This window comes from Pyrus communis, chromosome 13, assembly GCF_963583255.1.
Source record: "Pyrus communis chromosome 13, drPyrComm1.1, whole genome shotgun sequence".
In the NCBI taxonomy this organism is placed as follows: Eukaryota; Viridiplantae; Streptophyta; class Magnoliopsida; order Rosales; family Rosaceae; genus Pyrus; species Pyrus communis.
The window spans coordinates 25617588-25633028 of NC_084815.1; the positions used below are offsets into that span (position 1 = coordinate 25617588).

The 15441-nt window shown below is 38.4% G+C and overlaps 2 protein-coding genes across 5 annotated transcripts; one reads left to right on the forward strand and one right to left on the reverse strand.

Moving 5' to 3' along the window:
- Positions 1-5310: 5310 nt before the first annotated feature.
- LOC137712441 (uncharacterized) lies at positions 5311-6210 on the reverse strand. Its single transcript, XM_068451515.1, has 2 exons — positions 5517-6210; positions 5311-5387 (listed from the first exon to the last, which is right to left on the reverse strand). The coding sequence occupies exons 1-2, from the start codon at positions 6208-6210 to the stop codon at positions 5311-5313; spliced, it is 771 nt and encodes a 256-aa protein (XP_068307616.1).
- A 1929-nt stretch (positions 6211-8139) lies between these two features.
- LOC137713924 (uncharacterized) lies at positions 8140-15128 on the forward strand. 4 transcript variants are annotated; one of them, XM_068453282.1, is made up of 9 exons: positions 8140-8249; positions 8790-8826; positions 9017-10234; positions 10526-11867; positions 12311-12590; positions 13020-13127; positions 13209-13487; positions 14338-14481; positions 14664-15128. In XM_068453282.1, the coding sequence occupies exons 3-9, from the start codon at positions 9034-9036 to the stop codon at positions 14850-14852; spliced, it is 3543 nt and encodes a 1180-aa protein (XP_068309383.1). In that variant the 5' UTR covers positions 8140-8249; positions 8790-8826; positions 9017-9033; the 3' UTR covers positions 14853-15128. The 4 variants fall into 4 exon arrangements, with proteins under 4 accessions (XP_068309383.1, XP_068309384.1, XP_068309385.1 ...); XM_068453283.1 differs by having other exon boundaries at positions 8146-8249; positions 8787-8826; XM_068453284.1 differs by lacking the exon at positions 8140-8249 and having other exon boundaries at positions 8263-8826; positions 10538-11867.
- Positions 15129-15441: the final 313 nt, after the last annotated feature.

Consider the following 15441-nt stretch of genomic DNA (forward strand, 5'->3'; position numbering starts at 1 on the left):
TCGTTGAAATACGATTGTATTTGCAGGTTAATTCTCGTCGAAGAATTAACGCAAATCAATCTCAATCCTAATTTTCACTTATTCTATCCAACACACACAACTTGCATTCGGTCTTTATGCATATCTGAATGTCTTTTCACTATCTTGTGGTTTTTGTGGCTTACTAGTAAAGAGAGGGAAGGGGTTTTCTCTAGTATATGTCAAAAGTACACATTTAGATTATACATTTGAACAAAAACCGTTAAATCTCGTAAGGTTAAATGTTATAACGGGTGAGTCTAAAATAATATAAGTCAAATAGTCGTTTTGTCCAGAGTAATATAAACAGACCTCTAAACACCACAACTTATTGAACCAATCATGGACTTATTCACGCATAAAGTCCAGCCCATCTTTTCTTTGGATGCCAAACCAGATCTTCGTTTTGTCCAGAGTAATGTAAACTCCAGGCCCAGAGAGGGACATAGGCTCACATTGCTTCCGAGGTAAACCAATTGTGTCCGATGGTGGAGGGCCTAATTTTTTCTAAGTGGACAATTAGAAGCCCAAAAGAAACAATTTTACAATTTTAATTTTATCCTGTGTTAAGCTCATTCAAAATGTGTTAAAATACGTGCCGCACATTTCTATTAATTAATAATAAAAAATTTGTCAATCAAAAGAGATAAAAATACTACTTAGTTTTATATTACACAAAAAAAATGATAGACAATAATGTAATTTCACAGGTTCAAATTTTACTTTTTTTTATTGAAACCCTCACCTATAGGTGATGTTAAAATACCTCCAAAAATAAAAAAAAACCTCGCACTCCCCCCTCACGTTCTTTGTCTATCCCTCCTTCTCATTTTCTAAAAAAATGTGTTTATACACACAAAGTGTGTAAGCAAATGCTAATAATGTGTTAAAATAACACTACGACTAATGCTAGCACAACTCATACAATGATACTTAAAAACATGTTTAAGAAAAAATAAAACAACAACAAAAATCATAAATGTTATAAAAAGGTCAAAGTTAGAGGAATAACTTTTTTAATGGTAGGTGCAAGGTAGATATAAAATGCCACATTAAAACTATAGCACAAAAGGATAACAAATAAAACAGAGGAATAGATGATGTTACTGATATTTTTCTCTCGTTCTCTTCTTCTTATCTTTTCTGTTACATGAAAACATGCGGAGTGCTCTATTTATAGAGCAACTCCAAACTGATGCAGTTAATGCAGGTTGAAACTTATAACACGTCCTCTGACAAAACAATTCATATTCAACTTTCACTTTGCATGGGCATTGAAAACTTATGCCCATGCTTAAGACTTTTGCTTAACATACTGTGTGGGCATTCATTGCCATCAGACTTTTCAACACTCCTCCTTGGATGCCCAGATATCAACATGAGTTGCCTCGTTAAAACCTTGCTTGGAAAAACCCAGTGGGAAAAAACCATAGCGAAGGAAAAAGAGTACAACTTTTCCTGAATCGTTGATATAGTGTCAAGTATGCTTATGTTGCCTCGTTAAAACCTTGATAGGAAAAACTCAGTGGGAAAAATCCTAATCGAAGGAAAAAGAGTACAACAAGCATGTATCATGGATACTCCCCATGATATGTATCTCCTCCTGATTCCGCATTCTCCAAATTTAGCTGTTTGTTAAGTCGACGTAATCCGATGCCTTGCACTAACTTCTGAAATGTGCACTTTGGTAGAGATTTGGTGAACAAGTCTGCCAGATTTTCATTTGAACGGATTTGTCTGACTTCAATAACTTTAGCCTTCTGAAGCTCATGAGCACTGACAAACTTTGGAGATATGTGTTTAGTCTTATCGCCCTTGATGAATCCTTCCTTCATTTGGGCAACACAGGCTGCATTATCTTCATAGATGACAATTGGGTTGTCTGTCTTCGAAGTTAGACCACATTAATTCCGAATATGATGGATCATTGATCTTAACCAATAACATTCACTACTTGCTTCATGTAAAGCAAGTATTTCTGAATGATTTGAAGATGTAGCAACTAATGTTTGCTTGGTTGAGCGCCATGAGATTGCTGTATCTCCATTCTTAAACACATATCCAGTTTGTGAGCGGGTTTTATACGGATCAGAGAGGAAACCAGCATCTGCATATCCAACAAGGACCTGGTCATCTGTGGAGTTCTTTGAGTAGAAGAGACCCATGTCTGTTGTCCCACGAAGGTATCGCAATACATCTTTGATACCCTTCCGATGGCGAATTGTTGTAGCAGAGCTATACCTTGCTAACAAGTTAACTGAAAAAGCTATATCTGGTCTAGTACATTATGCTAAATACAACAAAGCACCTACTGCACTCAGATATGGTACTTCTGGACCAAGGACCAGCTCATCATCTTCTTTTGGACGAAATGGATCTTTCTTAATGTCCAAATAACGAACGATCATTGGCGTGTTTAGTGGATAAGCCTTGTCCATACCAAATCGCTTCAGAATTTTTTCAATGTAAGCTAATTGGTGGACCAAAATTCCACTAGCACAATACTCGATCTGCAGGCCGAGACAATATTTTGTTTTCCCAAGGTCTTTCATTTCAAATTCGCTTTTCAGATATTCAGCAGTTTTATTGAGCTCTTCAGGAGTTCCAACTAGATTCATATCATCAACATATACTGCCACTATAGCGAATCCAGAATTGGATTTCTTAATGAACACACAAGGGCAAATAACATTGTTGATATATCCTTCTTTGATCAAATACTCACTGAGACGATTATACCACATTCTTCCAGATTATTTCAGACCATACAATGATCGCCTTAATTTGATCGAGAGCATACCTCGTGGTTTGTTACTTGTTTCAGGCAACTTAAGTCATTCTGGGACTTTCATATAGATGTCAGTATCTAATTCTCCATATAGATACGCAGTGATGACATCCATAAGTCGCATGTCAAGTCTTTCTGAAACCATTAAACTTATTAAGTAACGGAACGTAATTGCGTCTATTACAGGAGAGTATGTCTCTTCATAATCAATTCCAAGTATTTGAGAAAAACCTTGTGCAACGAGTCGTACTTTATATCTTGCGATCTCGTTTTTCTCATTGCGTTTCCTTGTGAATACCCATTTGTAACCCACGGGGTTTACACTAAGCGGGGTTTGGACTACTGGTCCAAAAACATTTCGCCTTTCCAAGGAATTTAATTCTGCCTGGATTGCATCTTTCCACTTAGGCCAATCATGTCTCTGTTTGCATTCATCAACGGAGCGGGGCTCAATATCATCACTTAATATGATTTCAGTGGCTACTGCGAATACAAACATATCATCGAAGATTATTTCATTTCGATCCCACAATTCATTTGTACATGCATAATTTATGGAGATTTCTTTACTTTCATGAACTTTTGTCTCTTTAGGGACAAATATCTCATCAAGGACATTTTCTTTTTCTGGGAGTCCAGAATTATGAATTGTGGATGTATTATTCATTTTCTCTTCCTGAATGACTTCATTTGGATTCAGTTATGCCCTCGACTTTCTCTTTTCGAGGGGCTGAATCTTTTGAACCTGGGGGTCTACCACGCTTCAGGCGTGCACCAGATGAATCATTCGCTGCCACTTTATTTTGTCCAACAGGGACATCAATTCTTGTAGGTGCATTTGCAGCTGGTATATGTGATTTTGTCACTTTCATAGCATCATTAAATGCATCTGGCATTTGATTGGCAATGCTTTTAAGATGAACGATCCTTCTCACTTCATTTTCACATTGAATGCTGCGATGATCAAAATGAGACAAGGTGGGAATAACCCATGTCAGCTCTTTCCGTTCTTTTGGAACGGTCTTTTCTCCCCCTAACGACAGGAAAATTATCTCATCAAAGTGACAATCAGCAAAACGAGCTGTAAACATATCACCTGTCAAGGGTTCCAAATATCTAATGATAGATGGTGAATCAAAACCCACGTAAATTCTCAATCTACGCTGAGGTCCCATTTTAGTGCGTTGCGGCGGTGCAATAGGCACATAAACAGCACAACCAAAAACTCGTAAATGGGAAATGTTTGGCTGATGTCCAAACACGAGTTGTACTGAAGAGTATTAATGGTTGGCTATAGGTCTCAATCGAACCAATGATGCAGCCTGTAAGATGACATGTCCCCATGCAGAGACTGGTAATTTGGTTTTCATAAGCAGAGTGCGAGCTATTAACTGAAGCCGCTTGATCAATGCTTCTGCTAAACCATTTTGAGTATGGACATGAGGAACAGGGTGTTCAACATCAATGCCCAATATCATGCAATAATCATCAAAGGTTTGAGATGTAAATTCACCAGCATTATCAAGTCGGATTGACTTAATGGGATAATCTGGGAACTGTGCTCGTAACTTAATTATTTGAGCAAGGAGTCTCGCAAAGGCTACATTCCGAGTAGACAAAAGACAAACATGTGACCATCGGGTAGATGCATCAACCAAAACCATAAAATATCGAAATAGTCCACATGATGGTTGAATAGGCCCATAAATAACCCCTTGAATTCTTTGCAGAAATGATGGGGATTCAGCATCAACCTTTAGTTGAGATGGTCTAATTACCAACTTCCCTTGAGAACAAGCTTTGCAAGGGTTATCATTTGAGGCAGCAATGTGTCTGCTCACTAATGGATGTCCATTAGAGTTGGTAATGATCCTACGCATCATGGTAGATCTTGGATGGCCCAGACGGTCATGCCAAAACATGTAAACCTTTGAATCAATGAACTTCTGGTTCATGACAGTACGTGATTCAATTGTCCTTATGTATGTATAATACAATCCACTCGACATACCACGCAACTTCTCCAATATACGCTTCTGGGTATCATTGGAGGTAATGCATAGATACTCCACATTTTCTGCACTTTTTGTTTCAATGTGGTATCCATTTAAACGTATGTCTTTGAAACTCAACAAATTTCGAGTAGATCGAGTAGCATACAATGCATTCTGTATGGACAATATTGTTCCATTTGGTAACATAATCTGGGCTTACCCTGAACCTTCAATTACATCTGAAGGTCTTGATATTGTTGTTACCCCTACTCTTGTAAGTTTTAAGCTTGAGAAATACTTTCAATCACGAAGTATTGTATGTGTGGTTGCACTGTCTGCAAGACAAATATCTCCGCCATTTCTCATGTTCTGAGAATAACTACAATTTTTATCCATGCTCTTTGAGTAAGAGAATCAGAGTTAAAAGCAAGTTATAACAAGAAATTTACATGCCACTTTTATTGAATCTGAAATACTACAAGTTCAGCATAATAAAAGTACATTAATGATTCAATCGGACCGGTATACTTCATTTCCCCTTTCCACAATAAAGTCTGGAACATCTAGATGAGTTGTGTTCAACTGCCCTGATAAGTCAAACATTGGATCAGGTATATCCATTGGTCTAGCCTGGTCGAGAAAGTTGGTCTCGACACCCTTCTTCTTGAGGGAGGCTTGATACAGATCCACTAGATGTTTTGGGGTACGACAAGTACGTGCCCAATGCCCATTGCCACCACACCTATGGCAGGCTCCTTCAGAGTTTCTAGGAGCATTGTTCATATAAGCTTTGCTTTTGTGGCGATTCGCATTTTTGAAGCTCGGGCCTGAATTATGCCTCAGAACCTGGTTGTGAAACTGAACTCCATGGTTCTTGCCTTTCCTATTCCATCGACTTTGATTGTGGCCACGTTCTCGTTTATGATTATCACCACTAGAGGATGTGGTGTTCACTTCGAGGGAAGCAACATTCACTTCTGGAAATGGTGCAGATCTAGTAGGTCGGGAATGATGGTTTTTCATCAGGAGCTCATTATTCTGTTCAGCTACTAAGAGCACAAATATCAGCTGGTTGTACTCAGTGTAGCCTCGCGCTCTATACTGCTGCTGCAGGAGCACGTTGGAGGCATGAAATGTGCTGAGAGTCTTTTCCAGCATATGCTCCTCAGTAATAATATCCCCACAGAGCTTCATCTGAGAGGTAATTCTGAACAATGCAGAATTGTATTCTGCCACTGACTTAAAGTCTTGGATCCTCAGATGAGTCCACTCATAGCGGGCCCTTGGAAGAATCACCGTTGTCTGGTGATTGTATCTGTTTCTCAAGGCATTCCAGAGAGCTAACAGATCTTCAATCGTTAAGTACTCACTCTTTAGCGCCTCATCAAGATGGCGGCGAATGAAAATCATGGCCTTTGCCCGATCTTGAAAGGATGAGTTGCTCTCTTCCCTGATGGTATCTCCAAGATTCCTTGCTTCCAGATGGATCTTGGTATCCAGTACCCAGGTCAGGTAATTCTTCCCGGTAATATCCAGGGCACCAAATTCAAGCTTCGCTAAGTTCGCCATTTTCTTTTCTGAAAGAAAATGAGATGTGTAAGAACTTGCAATAATATGTATTCCTGGAGGAATATAATGTTAGAACTTCTGGTTCTTACAAATTTTTCATTTTGATCTTCAGGCTAAAATGATAAGCACTCGAAACTTCTGGCTCGAGATTTTCAGGGTGAATGAGGAGGGCGATCGTACCGCACCATTCTCATTGAAATAATGTAATATAGAACGGGCAATTATTCCGCACCACTCAAGTAACAGGAAAATTAAATATGCAGAGCAGCGTGGGCGATTATACCGCACCAGATAAAATTGCAATGAAATTAAACAGCAGGTAAATTCAAATATGCAGGGTAGGGTAGGCGATTATACCGCTCCACCTAAAATTTGCAGTAAAATTAAATCTGCAGTCCAAGATAGGCGATGATACCGCACCGTCTTGGATCGCAGTAAGAATAAATTTGCAGTTCAAGATGGGCGATTGTACCGCACCATCTTGGATTGCAATGAAATTAACATAAATAAATATTGGGTTAGTAATTAATCTCTACACCAAACAAGTAATCAAAGATGTATGTAACCGTTAGATTGAGAACTAAGAGCAGGCATGGAGCAAACAGTTCATCTCGAGGGTATACGGCGCAGTTGAGGCAGAGGAAGAAGATGGACAGTAAAAACCTTAAAGGAAACATTTTTTCTTTCTTTCGTTCGTTCGGCGAAGAGAGATGAGAGAATAATTATATTTAGAGACTCGTGCTGATAACGTGTTATAAAAAGGTCAAAGTTAGAGGAATAACCTTTTTAATGGTAGGTGCAAGGTAGATGTAAAATGCCATACTAAAACTATAGCACAAGAGGATAACAAATAAAACAGAGGAATAGATGATGTTACTGATATTTTTCTCTCGTTCTCTTCTTCTTATCTTTTCTGTTACATGAAAACATGCGGAGTGCTCTATTTATAGAGCAACTCCAAACTGATGCAGTTAATGCAGGTTGAAACTTATAACACGTCCTCTGACAATACAATTCATATTCAACTTTCACTTTGCATGGGCATTGAAAACTTATGCCCATACTGAAGACTTTTGCTTAACATACTGTGTGGGCATTCATTGCCATCAGACTTTTCAACAATAAATATATTTTTAGAATAAAAGTAGTGTGAAGTTGGTTTTCACAATATTTTTTATTGTTATTTAAAAAGTTAATCATGTCTTTAGGAGACGCGGGAACTACAGACAATAGATGCTATCATGCTGATGTACAAATAATAAGTTTATTTTATTATTAATAATTCAAAATAGTCGATGGCAACATTTTTTTCATTATAATTAATTATCTTAATGTTAACAATGTGGTGGAATGTTTTAGTTATTTGAGTTTTTTCTACAATCTATTGCGTCATAATTCAAAGTTTCAAACCCCCTCAAGAGTTTTTTTTTTTTTTTTTGAACTCTCAAGTATAAATTAGTGTAGCATTTCATTTGTACCAAAATAACTCTTACTCGTAACAATTTATTCAACATAATGATAAATGAGGCATTAATAAATAAAAAAAAAAAGAAGAAGAAGAAAGAGGAAAAAGGAAAGAATAGTGAAATATTAATATTTTATTTGGTAATAAAGTTGAGAGTAGTGAGTGAATATATTCAATTTATTCCATGGGCATCTAAATTTTAAAACTAAAAGAAGCTGTTGGTTTAATTTCCAAAAAAAAAAAAAAAAAAAAAAAAAAATAATAAAAAAGAAGCTATTGGTTTTGGACCACCTCCAAGGCTCCACCTCCATTCAGGACACCACGCCTGCCCCCTCCCGAAAGCCTACACAGAGAAGAAACAAAAGCAGCAGCAGCAGCAGCGCCAGCACCAACCGGCCACTCCCATTCCCACCAGGTGCCTCTCTTCTCTTCCTCAGCCGCTCTCTCTATTTCTAGCCCTCTTTTCTCTTTTCTAATTGCAAGTTTCAACCTTTTTTGTCCCCTTCTCCAATACCCACAAATCCTTTTCCCAAAAAAATCACGGGTTTAAATTAAAAATCAGATCTTGATTTTCTCCGGCCGAGAAATGGTTTAGTGTTTTGGTCCAATGGCTATGAAAGTTTCGTGGGATTTGAATCCCACTCCGCGAACTCGTAAATCTGTTGGGATTTTAAGGGTTTGTAAATTTTGATTTGTGGAGGATATGGGAATTTCGGCCTGCTTGTAAATGCCGGATCTACGTTGAGAATAAGCGGTTTCGGGACCCAAAGTAATGAGACTTTGAGGCGGGTCGGCGCTCTCTACTGAATACAACTTGGGTTTTTTTTTTTTTTTTTTTTTTTTGGGAAAAATTGAATGGTTTTGCTTTGTTTGGTTGCTCGGAAAATGTGGGAGAAAGGAAAAATTTTTTTTTGATATTCTGAATGTTCCATTTTTTCATTGCTCCGGACAGTAGAAGACAAAATGGCGCCAGTAGTTGAGCTTAATACAAGGTAACTTCGTCACTTTATATGGAAGGAAGGAGTGTCAATTTCGTTTCCTTTATTTATTTATTTTCGAAAATCTGCTCTGTTTTTCATTTTCTTGGAAAAGTGAGGCAAACTGGAAGATGGATTTTTGAACTTTTGTTAATGGTGTGTTCTCAGGATTGGTGCGTGCTTAGTTTTTTATGCATGCTTGTAGGTTTTAGGAGGCTGAAAATGACGGACTCAAACTCTGTTGACGTTATTCTGGACTTTCTGCGGAAGAATAGGTTTTCAAGAGCAGAGGCAGCTCTTCGAAGTGAGCTTGGTAATCGTTCTGATTTGAATGGTTTCCTTCAGAAGCTTACTCTTGAAGAGAAGGATTCAGGTCGTTCGTTGGAAGCTGAAAACAGGGACAAGCTAGTGGTGGAAAATCAAGGCTTGGGATCTCGGAATGGTGGTGAAGTCTCTAAGGAACTTATAGTGAAAGAGATAGAGTGTGGGACTGGTAGAAATGGGTCTGAAAGCAAATTGAAAAATGCTGCTTCTTTTGGGGAGCGGAATAAGTCTATTGAGGTGGCTGGGACAAATCACAAGAGCTTTGCATTCTCTAAAGGTTTAGAGGACACCGTGCTTGATTTATATTCTTGGAAGTCCAGTCCGAGCAATGGACCTGCAGAACCTTATCAAAGTGATGGCGGTGGTATTATCACTAACTTCCCAGAGCCTCAGATATCCCAACAATCAAAGAATCATACAACTGAAGTTCCTGATTCAGGTAAAGCCATTGTGAAATATGGAGAAGAGATTAGCTTTTCTGGTGAAAAGAAAACCTCTTGGTCTGGAAGCACTAGCAAAGCTAGTGTCGAATTCAAGCATGACAGAACCCAAACAAGCGAACCTAAGGAACTTGAACAACAACTTAAGACGAGTACCACGGTCTTCAAAGAAAATGCAGCAGGGATTCCTTGGTCAAGAATCCAAGAACCAACGAATCCACCTTCAGAGATGTGGAAAGATTGTTCCGTCAAGACCGTGTTTCCTTTCTCTAAGGGTGATGTCTCAACGAGTTATGATAGTGCTCCTGGTTCTGACAAAAAAGAAGGAAAGAGAAAAACTGAGTTGGCTGATATTAGGGCAACAGTAAAGGAGCAGGTTGATGAGGTGGGAAGAGCTTTATACTTAAGCCAGTCACAAGGGATTTCTGAGCAAAAGACCATTAGTAATTTAGTTTTTCCTATTTTGTCTGAGAATCAAAAGGAAGAGTTCCCTAGGCTGCCACCTGTCAAACTCAAGTCAGAGGACAAACCATTGAATGTTAATTGGGAGGAAAAGTTTGAACGAGACGGACCAGGCGCGAAACTCAGCATTGCTGACAATGCTCTTCTTATTGGGTCATATTTGGATGTACCTATTGGACAAGAAATCAACTCTTCAGGTTAGTTTTTGATACAATTTGTTTTGTTTTAAGTAGCTATTGCAGACGTCAGTTTATTTATTTTTACTGGTTTGCAAGACTTCAAATCATTTCACACCTTTTTATTCGTATGTGCTTGGCAGCTATTTACCGCAATGATCATTTTTACCCATTCCTTTGTCTGCTTAGTTAAGTAGAGTTTGTCTTGAACATTCCTCAAATATTGAATTTCTGAAGTTGGTCAGAGTCAAATTTCTTGTCACATTATCTTGGTTGTTTTGATATGTCTAGTCTCTAATTTCTTCTTTAAAGATTATGGTTCAGGTGGAAAAAGGCCTGTAGGAGGCAGTTGGCTGTCTGTAAGTCAGGGGATTGCAGAGGATGCATCTGATCTGGTTTCTGGTTTTGCTACTGTTGGTGGTGAATCGATTGACTACCCATATTGGGACTCTGATGAATATGATGATGATGATGATGTCGGATACATGAGACAACCAATTGAAGATGAGGCGTGGTTTTTGGCTCATGAAATTGATTACCCTAGTGACAATGAAAAAGGAACAGGACATGGCAGTGTTCCAGATCCACAGGAAAGGGGTCCAACCAAAGATGAGGATGATGATCAATCTTTTGCTGAGGAGGATTCTTATTTCTCTGGTGAGCGGTGCTTCCAAGCGAAAAATGTTGAACCAATTATAAGTTCAGATGATCCTATAGGATTATCAGTGACTGAATTGTATGGGAGAACTGATGATAATGGTTTAATAGCTCAATATGATGGACAATTGATGGATGAAGAGGAGCTTAATTTAATGCGTTCAGAACCTGTCTGGCAGGGCTTTGTCACTCAGACGAATGAACTCATCATGTTAGGGAATGGGAAAGTTGTGAATGAGAGTGGAAGGCCATGTTTGGAGGAGGTTTGTGTGGATGACGACCAGCTTGGTTCAGTAAGATCAATAGGTGTGGGAATCAATAGCGATGCTGCTGATATCGGCAGCGAAGTACGGGAAAGTTTGATTGGTGGCAGTAGTGAAGGGGATCTAGAATACTTTCGGGACCATGATGTAGGAATTGGTGGGCCACGGAGGAATCATCAGGACTCAGATAAGAAACGTATTGATAGACTTGAGAGGGACAAGAAGAAAACTAGTAAACATGAGGCAAATAAATATATAGTTGAGAATGATAATGGTGTATTTAGACAGAAGAAAAATCATTCAGAAGGGGGATTTTCATTCCCGCCACCACTGAGAGATGGACAATTGGTGCAGGCAAGCTCTAGTAAACCGTCATGGTCAAACAACTTCAATGCTGTTGTCACTGAAGAACCTGATGATGATAACATGCTTGCTTCATGGAGGGAAAAAAGTAACGAGTCCTCACCTAGAATGAGTTCTAGGGATGAAAATAATGCTAATGCTGTTAGATCCACAAACTCTACTCCCTCAACGCTCTCTAATTATGCTTATGCTGAAAGAGAGCATGCCAAGCAAGAAGAAGATGAGAAAATTGCTGCTGTTAGGGAAGAAGATGCGGGGGCATCACTTGAGGATGAAGAGGCAGCTGCTGTGCAAGAACAAGTAAGGCAAATAAAGGCTCAAGAGGAAGAGTTTGAGACCTTCAACCTCAAGATTGTGCACAGGAAAAACAGGCACGTCCTCACCTATTCACCAATCTCAAATATAAACTAATTGATCATGGTTCGTTACAGGAGAACGTGCTTTTCTGTTTACACCAATAATACATTTTAAAATGCTCTGGAAACTTTTGAAACCGTAGTGTTAGACCTTGTTTTCTTCAAGAAAGAAGAATAATACCTTAATTACTCCCCTCTATCTATCTGTCTATCTCTCTCATTGTTTCCTTTATTTTTTTTCCGTATAACATGAACAGCATCATGACAACACAATCCCCCTAAACTTGAAACAGCTTTATTGTGTGATTTCTTCTGTTGAGTCGTGTACTCTTGTGATGGACTTTTGTCTTTCTGCTTTTGCTGATGTTTCTCGCTACTTTGAAGCTCTTCATTGCTATTTTTTTATCATTGGCTTCTTAACTTTCTTCTAATTTGAACCCCATGTTTTTGTTCCACAGAACTGGCTTTGAGGAGGACAAAAATTTTCAAGTTGTTTTGAATTCTGTATTAGCTGGCCGCTATCATGTTACTGAATATCTTGGATCAGCTGCATTCAGCAAAGCTATACAAGCTCATGATCTACATACAGGCATGGATGTGTGTGTGAAAATTATAAAGAACAACAAAGACTTCTTTGATCAGAGCCTTGATGAGATAAAGCTTCTCAAATACGTCAACAAGCATGATCCTGGTGACAAGTATCACATTCTTCGATTGTACGATTACTTCTACTATCGAGTAAGGAAATGCACAATTTGATATTTACTTTAACAACGTTCTCTTTCAAACCTTTCAACCAGTCAATATGACCCCGGAGAGCGGTTATCTTATTTGGTCGCTTTTATAAAACTTTGAGAGATAATTGTTTCATATGTGTGCATTTATTTGCTAGATTTGTGTGACTCATCTTTCATTGTCTTGTGTACCTGGGACTCATAATGTTCATGGCAGTGCCCTTGTGTTAGCATAGGAAGGCAAAAACTTGAAATCTTTGTGTATCTATTCTGTGGTTAGTCATGTCAAGATTTAGATTCCTTTGGGGGCAGGTTTTTACAGTCATTTATATTCCCAACTTGCGCCTCCTGCATTAATCTTGTTTGTGCATTTATAAATTACATATTTGTCTCAATGAATTTTATTTAGTTAGAATTTGACTTTGTGTTGTAGGAACATTTGTTAATAGTATGTGAACTTCTCAAAGCAAACTTGTATGAATTTCATAAATTTAATCGGGAGTCAGGAGGGGAGGTCTACTTCACAATGCCACGACTGCAGGTTTGTTTAGTTCCATTTTCTATTTGACAACCGTTTAGTTTTTTTATGCTGGTGTTTAAGGTTTATTGAATTTTTATGCAGTCAATTACGATTCAGTGTCTAGAGGCGCTTCAGTTTTTGCATGGCCTTGGCATGATACACTGTGACTTGAAGCCTGAGAATATACTGGTCAAAAGCTACAGTAGATGTGAGGTCAAAGTCATTGATCTTGGAAGTAGTTGCTTTGAGACGGATCATCTGTGCTCCTACGTTCAGTCCAGATCCTATCGTGCTCCTGAGGTTATCTTGGGACTTCCATATGATAAGAAGATAGATATATGGTCGCTTGGCTGCATCTTGGCCGAACTTTGTACTGGCAATGTAAGTGCTATGCATCCATGTATGCATATTGTTAGATTTTATTTTCCTAATACAAATGTTTGGATTATTGATTAGAGCATGTGATTGTATCTGTTTCTTTAAGTTATAACAAACATGGTTACTAAATATTGACTTTGTTTAATTATCTGGTATTTGAGATCTGTTAATGTTAAGCTCTAACCTGACTGCTGGTTGAAGTAAATCTCAGCTTCTGTAAGAATACTGGTTTATTACGAGTGACATTACGGGTTTGTCTGTCTGTGTAGTGTGTATGTGAAGTTGCGACTATTATTGTTCTATATTATTGCCCCTTATAAGTATCTGTGATTCATCCATAAATCCGTTCTAGTGGATGCGGAGATGAACTACTTAACACTTATTCATGAGATTGTGTTTTGATAAATGACAAAACAAAACAAAACAAGTGTGTTTTTTATATATTGTTATGCGGACTTGTCTATTCAATGACGTTGCTATAAATTCCTGTCGTCTTATGAACGGTTTGGTGCCTGCAAAGTGAGACTAAAGAAATATGAAGTTTATACTCGAATTTTGATCACATCTCAATATGGTTTGAGTCATCATTTTGCAATACACCGAATATAGATTCTCCTGACATGTAGGCAGGAAATGGAGTTATATCATTGTGTCAGTATATCTTATTTGGTTCTTCCTTCAGAGATTCAGCTGTACATAGGATAAAGTACAGATAATATACTGAACAGAAATCTTTCTCAGTACAAGCTATGTATGTATATTGTGATTCGAATTTGATAAGCTACAAGTTTTCTGAAAAAGAAAAAAATCATGATACTGGTGCTAAATGTAGAAAGGAACTTGCTTTGTGTAGGTACTCTTCCAGAATGATTCCCCTGCAACTTTACTTGCACGGGTGATGGGAATCATTTCCCCTATTGATCAAGGCATGCTAGCCAAAGGACGTGATACATACAAATACTTCACAAAAAATCACATGCTTTATGAACGGAATCAGGTAAGCCATATGGTTTTGAGTTAATTACTCCATTTATTTAATAAATCTTTGTTAATTCACAGATCAGCTTTCTCCAATTTTGTTGTGTTCGTTTTTGTACAAACACAGGTAACCTTAGTTTACAGGTATTCATGTATTTATTATTTATTTTGTAAACGGTGCTATTCTTCTCTGTTCTTCAGGAAACTAACAGACTGGAATACCTGATACCAAAGAAGACATCCTTGAGGCACAGGCTTCCAATGGGGGACCAAGGCTTCATAGATTTCGTTGGTCATCTGCTTGAGATAAACCCGAAGAAGCGCCCTTCTGCATCCGAAGCTCTGAAGCACCCGTGGCTATCACATCCTTATGAACCCATATCATCTTGAACACTTGCACGGTATGAAGATGCTCTTGGTAAAGACAACATAGCGCAGTTGCGCTTGCATTTTGGAGTTTTGGGCGTCCAATTTACGAAGGGGCCAGCATTTGATTCCACAATGGAACCAGTGATACATATGTTAGATTTCGGCCCTTGGCATTGCTGCACGATGCATTGAAAGGTGTGTTTGGTTTTTGTTTGAAATACCTTTCGGTCCTCCCCCTTTACCAAGTTGTATTCCAAAATTAACTGTAATCCAAGAGTGTAATTTTGCACGCACCGACTGTATTCTTAGGTTCTTCTTTCTTCGCTTTGTTTGATCCGGGGGAGGGGGAAAATCATCATGAAATCGTGTTGTACATGAGTGCGGGATATTCTTTTAGGTAATTTAGTAATTATCTTGTCAAACTCTCCCTGTCCAATTTTGCTTTAGCCGTGCCAAGCAACCGCTGTGCTTTGTACGTGCGTTTTGTACTTTCGGATGCCGTTTATCTTCTTAAAACATTCAGAAGTGCAAACAAGTTGTAGCTTTCATGTCCTCACAAACTCTACAGTTTGCCTTCAATTAGCTCCAACTACCAGTCCATCAAACGAGT

What these genes read in the sequence shown, in the direction of transcription:
- LOC137712441 (XM_068451515.1), bottom strand. Translation starts at nt 6,210, where the DNA reads ATGATTTTCATTCGCCGCCATCTTGATGAGGCGCTAAAGAGTGAGTAC. An exon ending in TGGCAATGGGCATTGGGCAC is followed by an intron (nt 5,388 to 5,516) that starts GTACTTGTCGTA and finishes TTGACTTATCAG; the next exon opens with GGCAGTTGAACACAACTCAT.
- LOC137713924 (XM_068453282.1), top strand. Translation starts at nt 9,034, where the DNA reads ATGACGGACTCAAACTCTGTTGACGTTATTCTGGACTTTCTGCGGAAG. An exon ending in ATTGTGCACAGGAAAAACAG is followed by an intron (nt 11,868 to 12,310) that starts GCACGTCCTCAC and finishes TTTGTTCCACAG; the next exon opens with AACTGGCTTTGAGGAGGACA. An exon ending in ACGATTACTTCTACTATCGA is followed by an intron (nt 12,591 to 13,019) that starts GTAAGGAAATGC and finishes TTTGTGTTGTAG; the next exon opens with GAACATTTGTTAATAGTATG.